We start from the raw sequence: 14,702 nt of genomic DNA on the forward strand, positions 1-14,702 counted from the left end.
GCTGTCAGCACAGAGAATGAAGTGTGTGTCAGGGAGCATCCACCTTCCACCCCTTGCTGGACTCAACGTGAAGGCTCCTGGGAGCTTTACCAAGGATGTGAGACTGAGAACCCAACTGACAAACTCTTTGGAGCTTGAAAGCCCTTCTAAATTGATTCAGAATTTGATAACCCACTACAGCACCATACCTGTTGCACTGCCTGGTGCAGACAGTCCCCACATCACAGCAGGTACAGGGCAGCACCTCCGTGCCAGGGTGCAGGGAGGGACCCACGTGCCCAAGTGAAGGGACAGCAGCCCAGTGCCTCACTGCAGGGCCCAGTGATGCCAACATCACACAGAGGCTTGGGTATCACCAGAACCTATCACACAACAGCCTTTTTTAAATTTTTTGCCTTTTAGGGCCTCCAGAAAATGGTGTTTTTAATGACTGGGCTCAGAGACTTATCCAAAATCATGCCAAGATGGTGGCAGTTGTGCCCAGGGAGAGGCATCCCCAGCCCCACCGGTGCCCTCCTGTCCCTGGGCTGAAGTTGCAGGGCGTGAGGCACCACAGGGTCCCTAGGATGCCTCACACCACTACAAAGTATTTGTTCCTGCAGGGAGAGGAGATTTGATGCTGTCAGCCTGGCCAAGTGCACCACAGCAGAGCTCTAAACAAACACTGCCACACGCTCACGTCCAACTCCGTCCGCAGATGGAGCAGAAGGGATGCCCATGACGTGATACAGCCTCAGTAAATCCTGCCAGAGAGCTCAGACCACGTCATACTCACATCTTGTTTTATAAAACCATGTGCTGCCTCACAGTAGGTCAGGTCAGAGCTCGGCAGAGCTTTCAGCCCCAGCATCCTTCTCCTGTAAAATTCCCAACCAGCTCTGCCAAGGGGCCATGATCCAGAAATCCAAATCCACCTCCCTGCGACCACCCAGCACAAGAGCTGCTACCACACACTGCTGCCTGCCCCTCTGGAGCCCAAACAGTCCCTTGTCCTCCACCACTCAGGACCTGGGAACCAGCTTTATTCCACAGCCAAACAAGCCTAAGGACAGTGGGACAGTGGCATGGTGGGAGAGCCCACAGGGCCCCATGAAGGACCTCGGTGGCAGCACGCTCTCACTTGAAGGACAGCACGGTGACAGTCCTCACACGCCCTGGACATGGAAACCAGCGAGACAGGACCCACCTGGTCTCCAGTAAAAGCCCGGCCAGCTCCAGCTAAGCTGGAGGAGGACAGCCCAGCCCAGCATCCCCAGGCAAGGTGACACGCATGGACAGGGGGCTCCCACGCTGAGGCAGGGCATCCTCCCTGGCAGCCAGGCCAGTCAGAAGGGCTGTGCTGAAATGCAGCAGCCACTCGGGAGGCAGGTGACACATCCTGCGTGCAAAAGGCACATCTCCAACCTGCTGGGGCTTTCAGGGCTGGGCAGGGCTCCTGCTGCTCCCCGTGCCACCCGCAGCCCTTCCTTGTGGCAGCTACTCCTGGTCCCACCCTGCAGCTCCTCCATGTCCTCATGCTCACCCCATCCCCCCTGCTCCTGCCCAGCCCCAGCTCGGAGGGCATGGGAACCCTCCAGAACTGGGGTAAGGATTGGGCCAAACCCACACCCCACTGAGCCCTGGCAGCTCAGGGCTGGCTGCCACAATGCCACTGGAAATGCCCCTCCTCTGGTGTGTCCCTTGTCAGGCACAGCCTGTCCTCTGGCACACCCTCCCACACACAGGGGTCTGGGCAGAGCTCACCTCTGCACTCCACAGGGCAGCAGTCCCCCAGGGTGCTTGCTGAGCCCATCTGGCCTTCCCCACAGCCAGAACCACAAAGTCTTTATGAACCTTGTGAAAAAAACAACCGCCTTGAATGCATTTTGGCTTTTTCCCAGTAAATCTCTTTGGTACCCCCCTCATCTGATGTGAAATCACTCACCATCTCTATAGCACTCAGCTGCACAGAGGTCGCTGCTTCTTCCCTATCGTTCTTGTCTTCTCCTGCTGTCTTCTCTCCTTGTCTTCCTCCTCTCCCTGCTGGGTGGCCAGGCTCTCCCTGCCGGGAGGGCAGCCGCCTATTCCAAGATTGCTATCCGGCCGCCCACAGCCTCTCCCAACAATTACAGGCCTCTGCAGCTGTCCCAGGTGAGCAGCAATGACAGACCTCGAGGCAACTTCATGGAAATGTCTGTTCAGAGGCAGGGTTACCTGTCCTTGCCAACTCCTGCCAGGAAAGGAGCATCCTGCACACCCTGGCAGCATGACAATCCCAAACAACTGGATGGAGGGAAACGAAATTACACCAATCTGTCCCTAGAAAACAAGGGCATAAGTATTTTCTAGGGTCCCTGCATCATTCCAGAGGCTCCATCCCCATGGTTTCTTCTCAGCACAGACAGGTCTGTGGGGTTGGGGTGCCCACCCCAAAACCTTGCACGAGCCCAGCAATTGCAAAGACAAAGCAATCCTTTAATGCCATATCCACATCCAAAGGTTATTGGTGAAAACCCAGAGGACAATCTATGGCAGCCACACTGGAAATGTGGGTGCTGGGAACTGGGCAGTGCAGGGCAGGGCCCTGGGCAGTGGCTGCAGGAGAAGTCTCAACCCCTGAGGTCAGGGTGCAGCTGCTCCCCAAAGAGGCACAGCCAGGCAGTGGGGCACTGATGTGATGGGCTGTGGCTCTCACTGAACACTTGCTTCATCTCTGACTTCCTGGCTGTGATCACTAGGAAAGCCCAGAACCCCCAGCCAAAGGGCAAAGCTGGGAATTCCCAAATGCAGCAGACACCAAGCCCACGCTGCTGACACAGGAAACTTACAGCTCCTCTCACCACAAACCCCTCCACACTCCACAAGTGACAAATGACATTGTTCCTCCCGTCCCATCCCTCAGGAGCCACTGAAGGCATCGCCTCCCTTGCCTTATCCCTGTGTGACTCCCAGCCCTGCCCAGCAGCACTGGCCCTGCCACATTTAACACTCAGTACAGACTCACCCCAGCTTCCCTGTGCTTTGAAAGCAGCAGCCTCTGACCCCAGGAGGGGCTTGTGCCCTCAACAGGGTCCCATGTTTCCCACTCCTGCAGTCTGTCCACAAAAGCCCTCACACTTCCCTGCTCAGCAGGACAACCAGGACCCTCAGTCCCATCCATCCACTGCCCAGAGGCAGCAGCACTGCAAGGAGTCCCCCGGTCACTTCCCGCTGGCCGGCCTCTGTATTGTAGGGACATGTGGCAGAAGGGCACTCCAGGGAGGATGCAGCAGCCCCTGGTCCAGCACAAGCTTGTGGCAAGTGAGCAGCACCCAAATCTTGCTGACCACAGGGGTAGAAAGTGATTTAGAAATAAATATGAGCATAGGTCTTTGGGAAGGGTGGGAGGAAAAAGGCTGAGGAAGAACTGGCTGAACTGGGATAAGGAAACTCTTGCATCCAGACCCCATTCTGCTCCAGAAAGAGCCAAAACCTTAACAGGAGTTTGTGTTAAAGCCTCTGATCTTCACTGGGGTTTCACCCCTGGGCACCACATGGTCACAGAGCCAGGGACAGCCAATGCCCAAATTCAACTTTAACCCAAAAAACATTTAAAAGATACTCCAGGGATTAAGTGACTTGACAAGCTCCAGGCACACCCAGGGACAGAAAACTAATGGTGTGTGTCACAATAGGGCTCTGATCACATGGCCCTCCTGGCACTCACCCCATGTGCCTCAGTTTACCCAGGCATTGTGGGCAGGTGTGGCACTGCCCAGCTCCTGCAGGGCAGGAGGAGGTGAGGTGCATATCACAGAATCATGGAATCATGGAATGGTTTGGGTTGGAAGCGACATTAAAACCCATCACATCCCACCCCTCCCATCCTCCCATCCATCCCACACCTCCCACTGTCCCAGGCTGCTCCAAGCCCCATCCAGCCTGGCCTTGGGCACTGCCAGGGATCCAGGGGCAGCCCCAGCTGCTCTGGGCACCCTGTGCCAGGGCCTGCCCACCCTGCCAGGGAACAATTCCTAATTCCCAATATCCCATCCAATCCTACTCTCTCTCAGTTCAAAGCCATTCCCCTGTGTCCTATCACTACATGCCCTTGCAAATACATACATGCAAATGAATAAATAAATAAATAAATAAATAAATGCACACACTCCCACCCACATATATTATAAATGTATTTGTATTTTATGGTTAATAGTACTGTTCCCAGGACTGCTCCCACGGGAAGCACAGCCCCATACTGCTTTGGCTGGGGGTCGGGATGAATAAGCAAGAGGAGGGAGGAAAGCCACGGCCCTGGGGGGTCTGCCTGCAATCAGGCAGCATTTCAGCAGTGGTGAGGGAAGAAATTAAAGAAATAAATCGTATTTTGTTCGTGCTTAGTGAACAATCACTAGAGAGTCATGATGAAACCACACATATGCTTTTCCAGGCAGGAGACAGCAGTGCTTGGAATCACGGGCTGGTCCCAGGGTGGCACAGAGATGTGGGTACTCACAGCAGGAACAGGACAGATGCTGACAGGGAGGGAGGTGTCAGAGCACATGGAGCTCTGGCTGCGGATGTGGGGTGAAGCAATGGATGTGCTATGCTTGAAAAGCTGGGGTGAGGTGGGATGCTGGGAGAGGAGCTGAGGGAGGAGAGGGGAGGTGCAGCCTGAGCCCTGCAGCTGGCACAAAAGGGGCAGCAAAAAAGCCCCTTGCCAGGACAGACTTTGCCCAATGCCACCATGGCACTGCTGGGGCTGGGGACCACCTGCTTCCCTACCTGTCCCCTGACCTTGGGAATGAGCTGGCCAGGAGCATCCCAAGATCTCAGGATTCCCAGCAGCAGCAGAGTGGGCATGGTGCCTGCTACAAGAAATTAATTGGGTGAGCCAGTTTTGGGGCAAAAGAGGAGAAGAGGCAAGAGAGTTGCAAAACTCTCTTGCCCCTCTCTTTGGGGCAAGAGAGTTTTGAAGAGGAGGGGAGAAAAGAAAATAATTTTTAAAAAATTTAAAAAAAGAAAAGGGAAAGACAAAACCACTGTGTAGGAGATGAAGGGAATGGGGGTAGAAAAGTTTAAAAGAAATCCCAGGGGAATTGTGGAGAAGAAGAAAGAGCATAGACACGCCAGGCGAGCTGGAGTGAGAGCCAGGGAGCAGGAAGCGCCTAACTAGGATGGAGACAGAGATACTACAGAACCCTGGTGACGTCATGCCGGAGTCGCAGCGGTTTCCAAAACAACTCCAAACTCCAGCGCCCAGAGAGGGAGTGAGGAGTGCAGGAGAAGTGGAAACGAGATGGGGCTGGGCGCTCAGAGGGAGCTGGAACAGGAGCTGCAGGCGTCTGCGGAGCTGAGCCCGCTCCCAGCTCGCCATCGGTTTGCTCTGGAGGGACGGGCTCTGGGGAGCCGGCAGCCACGGAGACAGAGGCTATTGTAGAGCCAGGCAGCACCAGAAAGGAAATTCCTGAGGGTGTTTTCCTAATTGACACGTACAATGAAGTTACAGTCCCCCAAAGCCCCTTGCTGCAAGAAGGTAAATGCTGGATGCTCCCAGAAGCAGAGCCAAGGAGTGAGCAACAGCAGAGCCAGCGACCCAGAGGAAATAAATCTGCACTAAATGGGAACCACACACAGAGAGCTGTCCCGATGGCAGCAGGCGGCTCTGCCCCAGCCTGTTCGGATTAGAGGGTTTTATGGCTGTGCTGGCCTTGGGGAGCCTGGCCAAGGCGGCTGGGTCGGCTCAGGGCTCTGTGGGGAGGGTGGAGAACAAAGTGAGAAGGCAGAGTGAGCCCCCAGGGTCAGGCTGCGGTGCCGTTTGTCCAGGGCCTGCAATGTGGGACTGCCCCCTGCGCCCCCAGCCCACCCCACAGCTGCTGGTTGGGTATGGCAGCACCCTATGGATGAGGAAGGGTGGCACAACAGCCATGGTGACTTTTCCTGCCTCCCAACCTCAGGTGTGTTTCTGCTGGAGGCTGCAGGAATTCCTGCAGGTTCTCCACTGCCAGCCTGGCCAGAGCCAAGGCCAAGGCAGCACCTGGGTGCTCCCACACCTTTGCTCTCACAGCTTCACCTCCTGCCAGGCTGGAGCCTGCCTGCTCTCACAGGCTGTGCTGCTTGATGATTGGCACAGCCATACCTGAGCTGTCCTGGGGCCAGAGCTGATCCTGGAGGTCTGGGATCCTGCAGCCATCCAGACCGGGATCCTGCTGGGACACAAGGATCCCCACTCTCTAACAGTGCTGCACATGTGACGAGCCTGCTTGGTCTCAGAACTGTCCTACTGTCCTTGGCTTCTGCCAGGGGATGCAGCATGCAGGGAACACTGTCAAACATGCTGGCCGGGGGGATGGGCGTCAGGGCACACCTGCAGGCTGGGGGAGGGGTCCAGGGTGGGAAAAGGACCCAAGAGGGGGGAGCAGGGCACAGTCACCTCTCTGCCTCCAAACCTGTGACAAGCAGCAGGGAGGGCACAGGCTGCACAAAGCAGGTTTGGCTATGAGCCCACCTTGCAAGCCACCCAGGGAAATCCACGGGAAGGCAGCGAGACCCCCAAGCTGGCGAGAGAGGCAATAGTTCGGATGGAACTGCCGAGAGATGCCCTCGGTGGCAGCACAGCCACGTCCCCTCTGCTCACACTGCATGGCTCAGAGCCGGCGGCACCGGGAGCAGGCTGGCCACAGCAGCAGCCCCTGCCTGTCACCCTCCCCTGGGCCCCTTCCCGGCTCCCTGGTTAAATCCCACCACGGCTGCTTTCCTGCCCGGGGGCGAGGAGAGCCTGACTCATGCACCAGCAGAGATTAATAAGCGAGCAGAGGAGCCGGGCTCATCCTCTGAGGCGCAGCTGAATCACCGCGCTCCGGCTGCCTGGCGCATTGTTCCAGCACTGAGTCAGTGCTGCTGCGCAGGAACAACGGCAGCGAGCAGAACTTGTGGCCTGTGAAATGCAGTAGCACAGAGAAATCAAAAAAGAAGTGTTGCTGTAAGCAAGCTAATAGGGCTACCCACGGAGTCCCAGAATACCAGTGCTCTGGGCTCCAGCCTCCCCCCCAGAAATGCAAACCCCCAGCCTCTCACAGGGGCACTGCGCTTGGCACCAGCAGCTTCCTTTCTGCTTAAAAGCTGCCACCTCTGTATTTATCACTTTTTATGTTCAACCTTAACTGGGTGATGTGGTCTGGCTGTTCTCCCACCCTGGCTGGGCTGCACATGCGCTGCACACTGATATACCAAGCCCTTTCCATCTCTGGAAGTGTCCAGTGCCAGGCTGGACCGGGCTTGGAGCAACCTGGGATAGCGGAAGGTGTCCCTGCACATGGCAGGGGGTGGGGTGGGATGAGCTTTAAGGTCTTCCCAGCACAAACCTATGCTATTCCCATAGTCACAGACAGACCAGGACTGTGAGCTCTCAAACTGGTCTATCACTTCCTCCAAAAGTACAAGATGGGATTTTGAAGGATGAGGGAAACATTAATTCCTGGAGAAAGTGCTGTCTCCGAGCACATGACAGCCACCCTTCTCAAACTCTGCAGACCATCTCTAGCTGCCAGGCTGCCACAGTTCTCTGTCTCTTCCAGGTAAGGAGAAAGTCCCACTGCAGCCAGGTGTGCCAGCTGCTTTTACCACCCCAGAAGAGCTCCTGCCATACAGCAGTGTGAACAGCCACCACTTGCTGGGCCTTGCAAAATAAATCATATTTCACCTCCAAATGAAGCAAAAGCCTCCCGCACTCAACATCTTGCTTCCTGAGGTTGGGAGGGAGTGTCTCAAATCCTCTTAGGGTCATTGTTCTCCCACACTTGGCAACCTGGAAAGTACTTTGCTGATAAAGGGCTCAAAAACTTGGAGAAACAAGGAACTAGAACCTGGATTCATGGTGCAGAGAGACAGGAATCAGCTTGAGAAACAGGGTCAGCTGCTGGTCTGCCCTTAAACACAGCCCTGAATTACAAACATCACTGTGCCCTAAGTGCCTCTTTCTGACCAGACAAGTCTCAACCTCCCCTGACAGCAGCTAATGACTGGGCTTTGAAGGTGTTGCATGGCAGCAAGTTCTGCAGGCTAATGGGAACGTGTGGCAGTGCTGCATCTCCTTCCTTCCAGCCTGGTGCAACGTCCTGCCCTAGAGAAAGACCACGTGCCCAAAGGACACACCAGGAGTCACAGTGTCACCCCAAAGCCACAAACCCCCCAGTGCAGCTCTGGGAGCCTCTGCACCCCAGATGGATGGTCCCAGCCTTGAGTTCTGCCAGCAGCCCCCCACCCCGCCGTGCCCCACTCTGGGCTGGCTGGAGTGCTGGTGGTGCTGGGCAGGTCCCACGCGAACACAACGTGAAACCTCTTTGTCCATCATCCAGCCCAGTGTCATCCAATCTCCAACCACCCCAATCTCAATGAACCATCAACCTGAAATAAAACAAAATCCGCTCGAAATCCCAGGGAGCACCAGGCTGCCTCTGTTTGCTCTTACAAGGATCTAATTCAGGTCTAATAGGACAGTTATTATGATATATTAAATGAGTGGCAATTGATTATTAAGAGCTTATTCATTGGACCTGGGCAGATGGGTAATCAGATACCTGCCTATTACATAGCTGTGAAACCACTCTGAATATGCTCCTAATGACCAAGTGATATTTACTTAACATTCAATATCCATCACTAGGAAAGGTCTCTCTAGATTTAATAAGCCTTTGTTATTTTATGTTTAATTAAATACCATCCACTATTAAAAACATATTTAACTGAGGTCAAAACCAGTAAAAACTGTATCTTATAACATAGCTGTTAAACCTCAAATATCTTCTTAATGATTAATTGGGATTTAGCACACGATCGCTGTCCTGCTGAGAGCGGATGGAAAGTGGAAGCTCAACGATTCAGGGACCAAAGTGCTTTGCTTCTGCAAACAATTCTGCTGGTTAGATGGTTTGGCTAATAAAAATAAAGCAGAGCAGTGGGAGCCTACGTCACCCAGCTCTGGAAAATCCAGAATACAGCACAGTCACTTGCACAGTGCCCAGCAACTCAAACAGCCACACAGGGAGCCAGGACCACCATCCTCCTCCCAGAGATCTGCGTGCCACAGATGCTTTCCTGAGAGTCAGGACATCAGCAGGGCCTTTCCAGAGCTGCTCTGCCCCAGCTTCAAGGCAGAGGCTCTGGAGCAGCATTCTGGGGACTCCTGATGGGACAGTTCCAGAAGGGAATGTGAATGGCATCCTTTCTCCTTGGGCTGGCCAGCTGGGGCATTACAGTGGTCCATCACACCTACCAGTTTCCCCAATAGAAACAATAGTGCCTGGAAGAAGCTGGAAACAGATTTCATAGAATCATGTAATGATTTGGGTTGGAAGAACCTTAAATAGGTCCTTAATAGGACTCATCCTATTCCAGCCCCCTCCTACAGGCCAGGACCCCTTCCATAGACCAGGTTGCTCCAAGCCCCATCTAGCCTGACCTAGGCCACTTCTAGGAATGGGGCAGCCACAGCTTCTCCGGGCAACCTGTTTGCCACAATGGTCCAAAACCTCAAAGTGAGAAACAAAGAGATCTTTTCAGGCCAAGGGACCAGTGAGCTCTCAGATCCAAGGGCCCTGGAAGCCCAAGTCCTGCAGCAGCAGCACACTAAGGACAGATGTTTCTGTCACTGCCCTGCACAGGTGTCCTCCAGGCCCCCGCTACAGGCAGCTGTGAACACACACAGCACCACACATCACATGCTTCCTTCACCTCAGCACAGGGACATCTGATGGGGGAAAAGAGCCTCTAGGCAAGGGGGAATAAGTCTGGACAGGGAGCAGGGAAAAGTCCAAAGCATGTCAGCACTTGGGAAAAAGCCATTCCACCTCAGTGACCTCCTGCAAGAAGATTTATTTTTATTGGTTTGGCTTTGAAAGACCTTGAAAGCAAAATTCGATACTAGCAAAGTATTAAATATAGCAGTACAGACCCACATGGATTGCACAAGAAAACAACTTCAGAATAGAAACAGAAGGAATGTCTACAAACACTGAGAAAATACCAAGAGACTGAAACCAAGAGGGTCCTTTCTTTCTGTTGTTCCCCTCGCAGCCCCAGGCACACTGGGGAAATCGGGGTTAGACCGTGGGCTGCATGCTTCAGTCCTGGGAAGTGAGTCAGGAACCTGGAACTGTGCTCAGCACCAGGCACAGCCAGGATAGCCCTGGGCTACGAGCTCATGAGCTTCCTTGGAGGGACCCCGGTGGGTCAGACCTGAGCTTGTGGTTCTCCAGGGAGAGGCACAGAGGGAGCATCCCAAGGGAACTGCTGGATGGGCTTGGAGTCAACCAAAGCTCTTCCCCAAAGTCGTGTCCCAAGAGTGAATCATCATCCTGCCATGAATGACATACCAAAGGGATAAGAAAACATTCCCAGTGTCTGACAAGACACTGTGTTGTGTGTGAGGGGGGTTCTCAATATCCACATGGGAAAGATGTTTTTGGAGGAAAACCTCAATGCTATTCTGTGTTTCTAAAACCAGGAGTCTCTGGGAGTCACAGAATCCCAGGATGGTTTGTGTTGCAAGAGACCTTGAAGCCCACCTCATTCCACCCCCTGCCATGGGCAGGGACACCTTCCACTATCTCATTTGGCTCCAGGCCCCATCCAGCTTGGGCTCAGACACTTCCAGGGATGGGGCAGCCAGAGCTGCTCTGGGGAAGAAGAACAGGTCTTTGTTTTCCTTCTTCTTCATCAGAGAAGTCCAAGAAAGTCCAAGCACCAGAAATGCAAGAACCTCAGGCAGAGGGAAGCAGTTCAGAGCAGACCTGGGCAGTTGGCCCTGCAGCCTCCACAGAGGCTCCATGGAGAAGACACTCCTGGAGTAACCTTGTCATTAAAAATATTCTACCATCCCCCAAATTTGAGGACCAGGAGGAAAGTCCAGCTGGATTTCATTTCCTTCCCCAAGCACTGCTGTGTCTGTATTTGTATATACACAAACACACAAACCACCTCCTCACCCTCAGCACCTCCTTCCCATGCAGGAGCCCCAGCAGCAGGGCAGGCAGGTCCAGGAGATACCATCTGGGCTCTTCAAAGCCACACAGCTGATTAAGGAAATGGCAGAGGTGCCTGTCTGGGGGATATGGTGATGAGGGATGTCTCCATCCCCAGTCAGCCCTGGAGACTGCTGGAATATTGACTAGTGCCCCACTATGGCACGGGGGCAGCTCCATACCTGATGTGTCCTGTCTCATTCTGGAGAAGTCAGAGGATGTGAAGAGAGGAGAAAGCCTCTCAAGATGGCTCCTTCGGCCAGTGGAAGAGAGCAAGACATCTGCTCCCACCATATCCGTCTCCACTGGACAGGGCTGGGCTTTTCTCTTTCCCCTCATTCAGACAGAACCCACTGCTCATTCAGAGTGAGTTATCTCACTTTTGATCAACTCTTCACAAGAGCCTTACAACCTACAACTGCACCTGGTATCTACAAATGGCTCCCAGGGGTGGGGGAGGCCTCGGGAGCTGCTCCAGCACGAACACAAGGGTTTGCCTGCTTCAAATATTCTCTCTGTATCCTTGCAACCACAAGGTTCCCCAGAAGGAAAGAAGCACCTTTTCCACCAATCCAGTCCTCCAGCCAAGGCTCCAGGCCACATCCTGCTGAGTTTGAGTGTTTCCAGGAAAAACTTCAGAGCTGTACACAGGAGGGGGGCATCACGGGTGCATGGGATAAGGACACCAAGGTGGGCTGTAAGACCCTCCACAGAGGTCCTGTTTCCTTCCATAACAGCAGGACACTTCTTGCTCAAAGCTGAGCCCTCCATGGAGTCAGACAACCAGACACACGCAGGGCTCACGACAGAGCTGAATCCCACTCCTGCTTCTGCTGGATGGTTCTCACTTGGGAAACATCACCAGACCCATCTTCCTCTCCCTGCCTGCAGCAGAGGCATCTTCCCCAGTCCATGGCAACTCAAATGTGCTCCTCTCCTGCCTCACACCCCACCCACACAAGCCAACAGCACTCTGGTGATGCCCCCTTCTCTCCACCACCTGTGAAGGCACTCCAGACACCCAGCCCAGACACCACTACATCTCTATTTGGACAGGCAATGCTCATCCCTCCCCATACCTCAGTTTCCCCCGTGGCAGAAGCAAACCAGTCTGGGGGTGCCATCCCACCCCAGCCTCAGCAACACAGCGAGGCTGAATTCATCCCTTCAAAGTCCCCAGGAGCCTTCCTCCACCACCATGTAAATCCCCAGCTGGTGGCTGTTTAACCCCAGAGTGCAGATGGAGCCAGGCACTCAAATTCACAGCCCCACTGCCCTCCCACAGCCCCACTGCCCTCCCCCACAGCCCCACTGCCCTCCCACACAGCCCCATTGCCCCACTGCCCTCCCACAGCCCCACTGCCCTCCTACAGCCCCACTGCCCTCCTACAGCCCCACAGCCCCACTGCCCCCCCCACAGCCCCACTGCCCCCCCCCACAGCCCCACTGCCCCCCCCACAGCCCCACTGCCCCCCCCACAGCCCCACTGCCCTCCCACAGCCCCACTGCCCTCCCACAGCCCCACAGCCCCACTGCCCTCCCACAGCCCCACAGCCCCACTGCCCTCCCACAGCCCCACTGCCCTCCCACACAGCCCCACTGCCCTCCCACAGCCCCACAGCCCCACTGCCCTCCCACAGCCCCACAGCCCCACTGCCCTCCCCCACAGCCCCACTGCCCTCCCCCACAGCCCCACTGCCCTCCCCCACAGCCCCACTGCCCTCCCACAGCCCCACTGCCCTCCTACAGCCCCACTGCCCTCCCACAGCCCCACTGCCCTCCCACACAGCCCCACAGCCCCACTGCCCTCCCACAGCCCCACTGCCCTCCCCCACAGCCCCACTGCCCTCCCCCACAGCCCCACTGCCCTCCCACACAGCCCCACTGCCCTCCCCCACAGCCCCACAGCCCTCCCACAGCCCCACTGCCCTCCCACAGCCCCACTGCCCTCCCACAGCCCCACTGCCCTCCCCCACAGCCCCACTGCCCTCCCACACAGCCCCACTGCCATCCCACAGCCCCACTGCCCTCCCACAGCCCCACTGCCCTCCCACACAGCCCCACTGCCCTCCCCCACAGCCCCACAGCCCTCCCACAGCCCCACTGCCCTCCCACAGCCCCACTGCCCTCCCACAGCCCCACTGCCCTCCCCCACAGCCCCACTGCCCTCCCCCACAGCCCCACTGCCCTCCCACACAGCCCCACTGCCATCCCACACAGCCCCACTGCCCTCCCACAGCCCCACTGCCCTCCCCCACAGCCCCACTGCCCTCCCACACAGCCCCACTGCCCTCCCACAGCCCCACTGCCCTCCCACAGCCCCACTGCCCTCCTACAGCCCCACTGCCCTCCCCCACAGCCCCACAGCCCCACTGCCCTCCCACAGCCCCACTGCCCTCCCACAGCCCCACTGCCCTCCCACAGCCCCACTGCCCTCCCACAGCCCCACTGCCCTCCCACAGCCCCACAGCCCCCCAAGGGGCAGCACATGGATCGGTTGCTGTGAAACAACAACTTCCTTCTTTCTTTTTGCTGGAGTTAACTGGGTTTAGACTGGGATTTCAGTTACATTTGTGGGCAGCCTTCCTGGAGACATCCCCCCGCCTGATGCTGGGGGAGCTGTCTGAAACCACGGGCACTTCATGTGTGTTTGGATTCCAATCCTCCCATGGTTCAAAATCCTGGGAAAATGAATCTATGCTGCTGAGGTGAAGTCTTTGGTTTGGAAGTGTTAGACTGGAAGTAACTGGCTGTTCAGCCAAGCTGCTGGGAGTTTGGGCTCCCTCCTTTTGCTCTCCCACACTTCCCTGAGCAGGAGTTTGCAAGGACCAAAGTGATGAGCACGGCCTCCGGGACATTTGGGGCCTGCAGGCCAGGGAAGCACAGGCACACAGGAGCCTGCCCTCCCCGAACCCGACACCGCCCCGGAATGCAGAAACTGCAAACGATACTTTAATTCCACAGTCACTCAACAGAAGCTCTGGCCTTGGGAAATACTGGGAAAGCACATGCTCAGGAGCGCTTAAACAGAGCACATCCAGCCGAAGGCTAATCCACGGGCTGGAAACCATGCTATCTTTATCAGAACTTCCCACCCCAGCCAGTCTCCCTGCATGCCTGCCCTTGAACCAGCAAGAAACGCTGTGAGGCACAGGCCAGGCCCAGAGCCACAGCTCAGCTCAGCTCAGCTCCCTGACGGTGCCACGGGAAGGCACACTGGCACTGGGGACGCTGCCCACAGTGCCATCCTGCCACCCACACCTCGATGGCCACAGAGCTGTCCTGCCACACCACACCTCTCATCCAGCCTGGGCACTGCACGTGTCACCACCGTCCTCCCCACCCAGGACACTTGTGTGCTGAGCTGTTGTGTCCAGATGCCCCCTGTGCCCACAGGGACCATCCCAGAGCGCGCCCCAAGCCCCCGGGCACAGGGTCCCTGCACAAAGTCCTGCTGCCCCCCTGGCTCCCACCCCGTGCCTGGTGCTGACGGGTCAGAGCTGCAGGAGCTGTGTCCCCTGTCCCACGGGGTGTGCTCACACACAGCACCTAAGGAGCCAAGAGAACCTTCAGGACTCAGCCCCCAGGTGCTCTGCTCCCCCCAGGAGCCCGCAGCTTCTGTGCTCTCACCCTGCTCTGCCCCTTCAGTCCCCCTGCAGGGGGACATGCATCACCAGCAGGTCCGTGGGGACCACGGTGGGGAAGGGTCAGGACAGACGCACA

At 56.3% G+C, this 14,702-nt stretch overlaps 1 protein-coding gene across 9 annotated transcripts in view; it reads right to left on the minus strand.

The window, feature by feature from the left end:
- Positions 1-14,702, minus strand: part of LOC132335131 (ankyrin repeat and fibronectin type-III domain-containing protein 1-like) — a 260,717-nt gene that overhangs the window by 95,948 nt on the left and 150,067 nt on the right. Inside the window, exon 1 of one of the 9 annotated variants that reach the window (XM_059861332.1) lies at positions 1,925-2,027. The exons of 7 other annotated variants lie outside the window; for them this stretch is intronic. In XM_059861332.1, the coding sequence (XP_059717315.1) occupies positions 1,925-1,927 (3 nt within the window). In that variant the 5' untranslated portion in view covers positions 1,928-2,027. Of the gene's footprint in view, positions 1-1,924; positions 2,028-14,702 lie in introns of those variants that run through there. One more of the 9 variants, XM_059861333.1, reaches the window with a different exon arrangement.

Source organism: Haemorhous mexicanus, chromosome 17 (genome assembly GCF_027477595.1).
Source record: "Haemorhous mexicanus isolate bHaeMex1 chromosome 17, bHaeMex1.pri, whole genome shotgun sequence".
NCBI lineage: Eukaryota > Metazoa > Chordata > Aves > Passeriformes > Fringillidae > Haemorhous > Haemorhous mexicanus.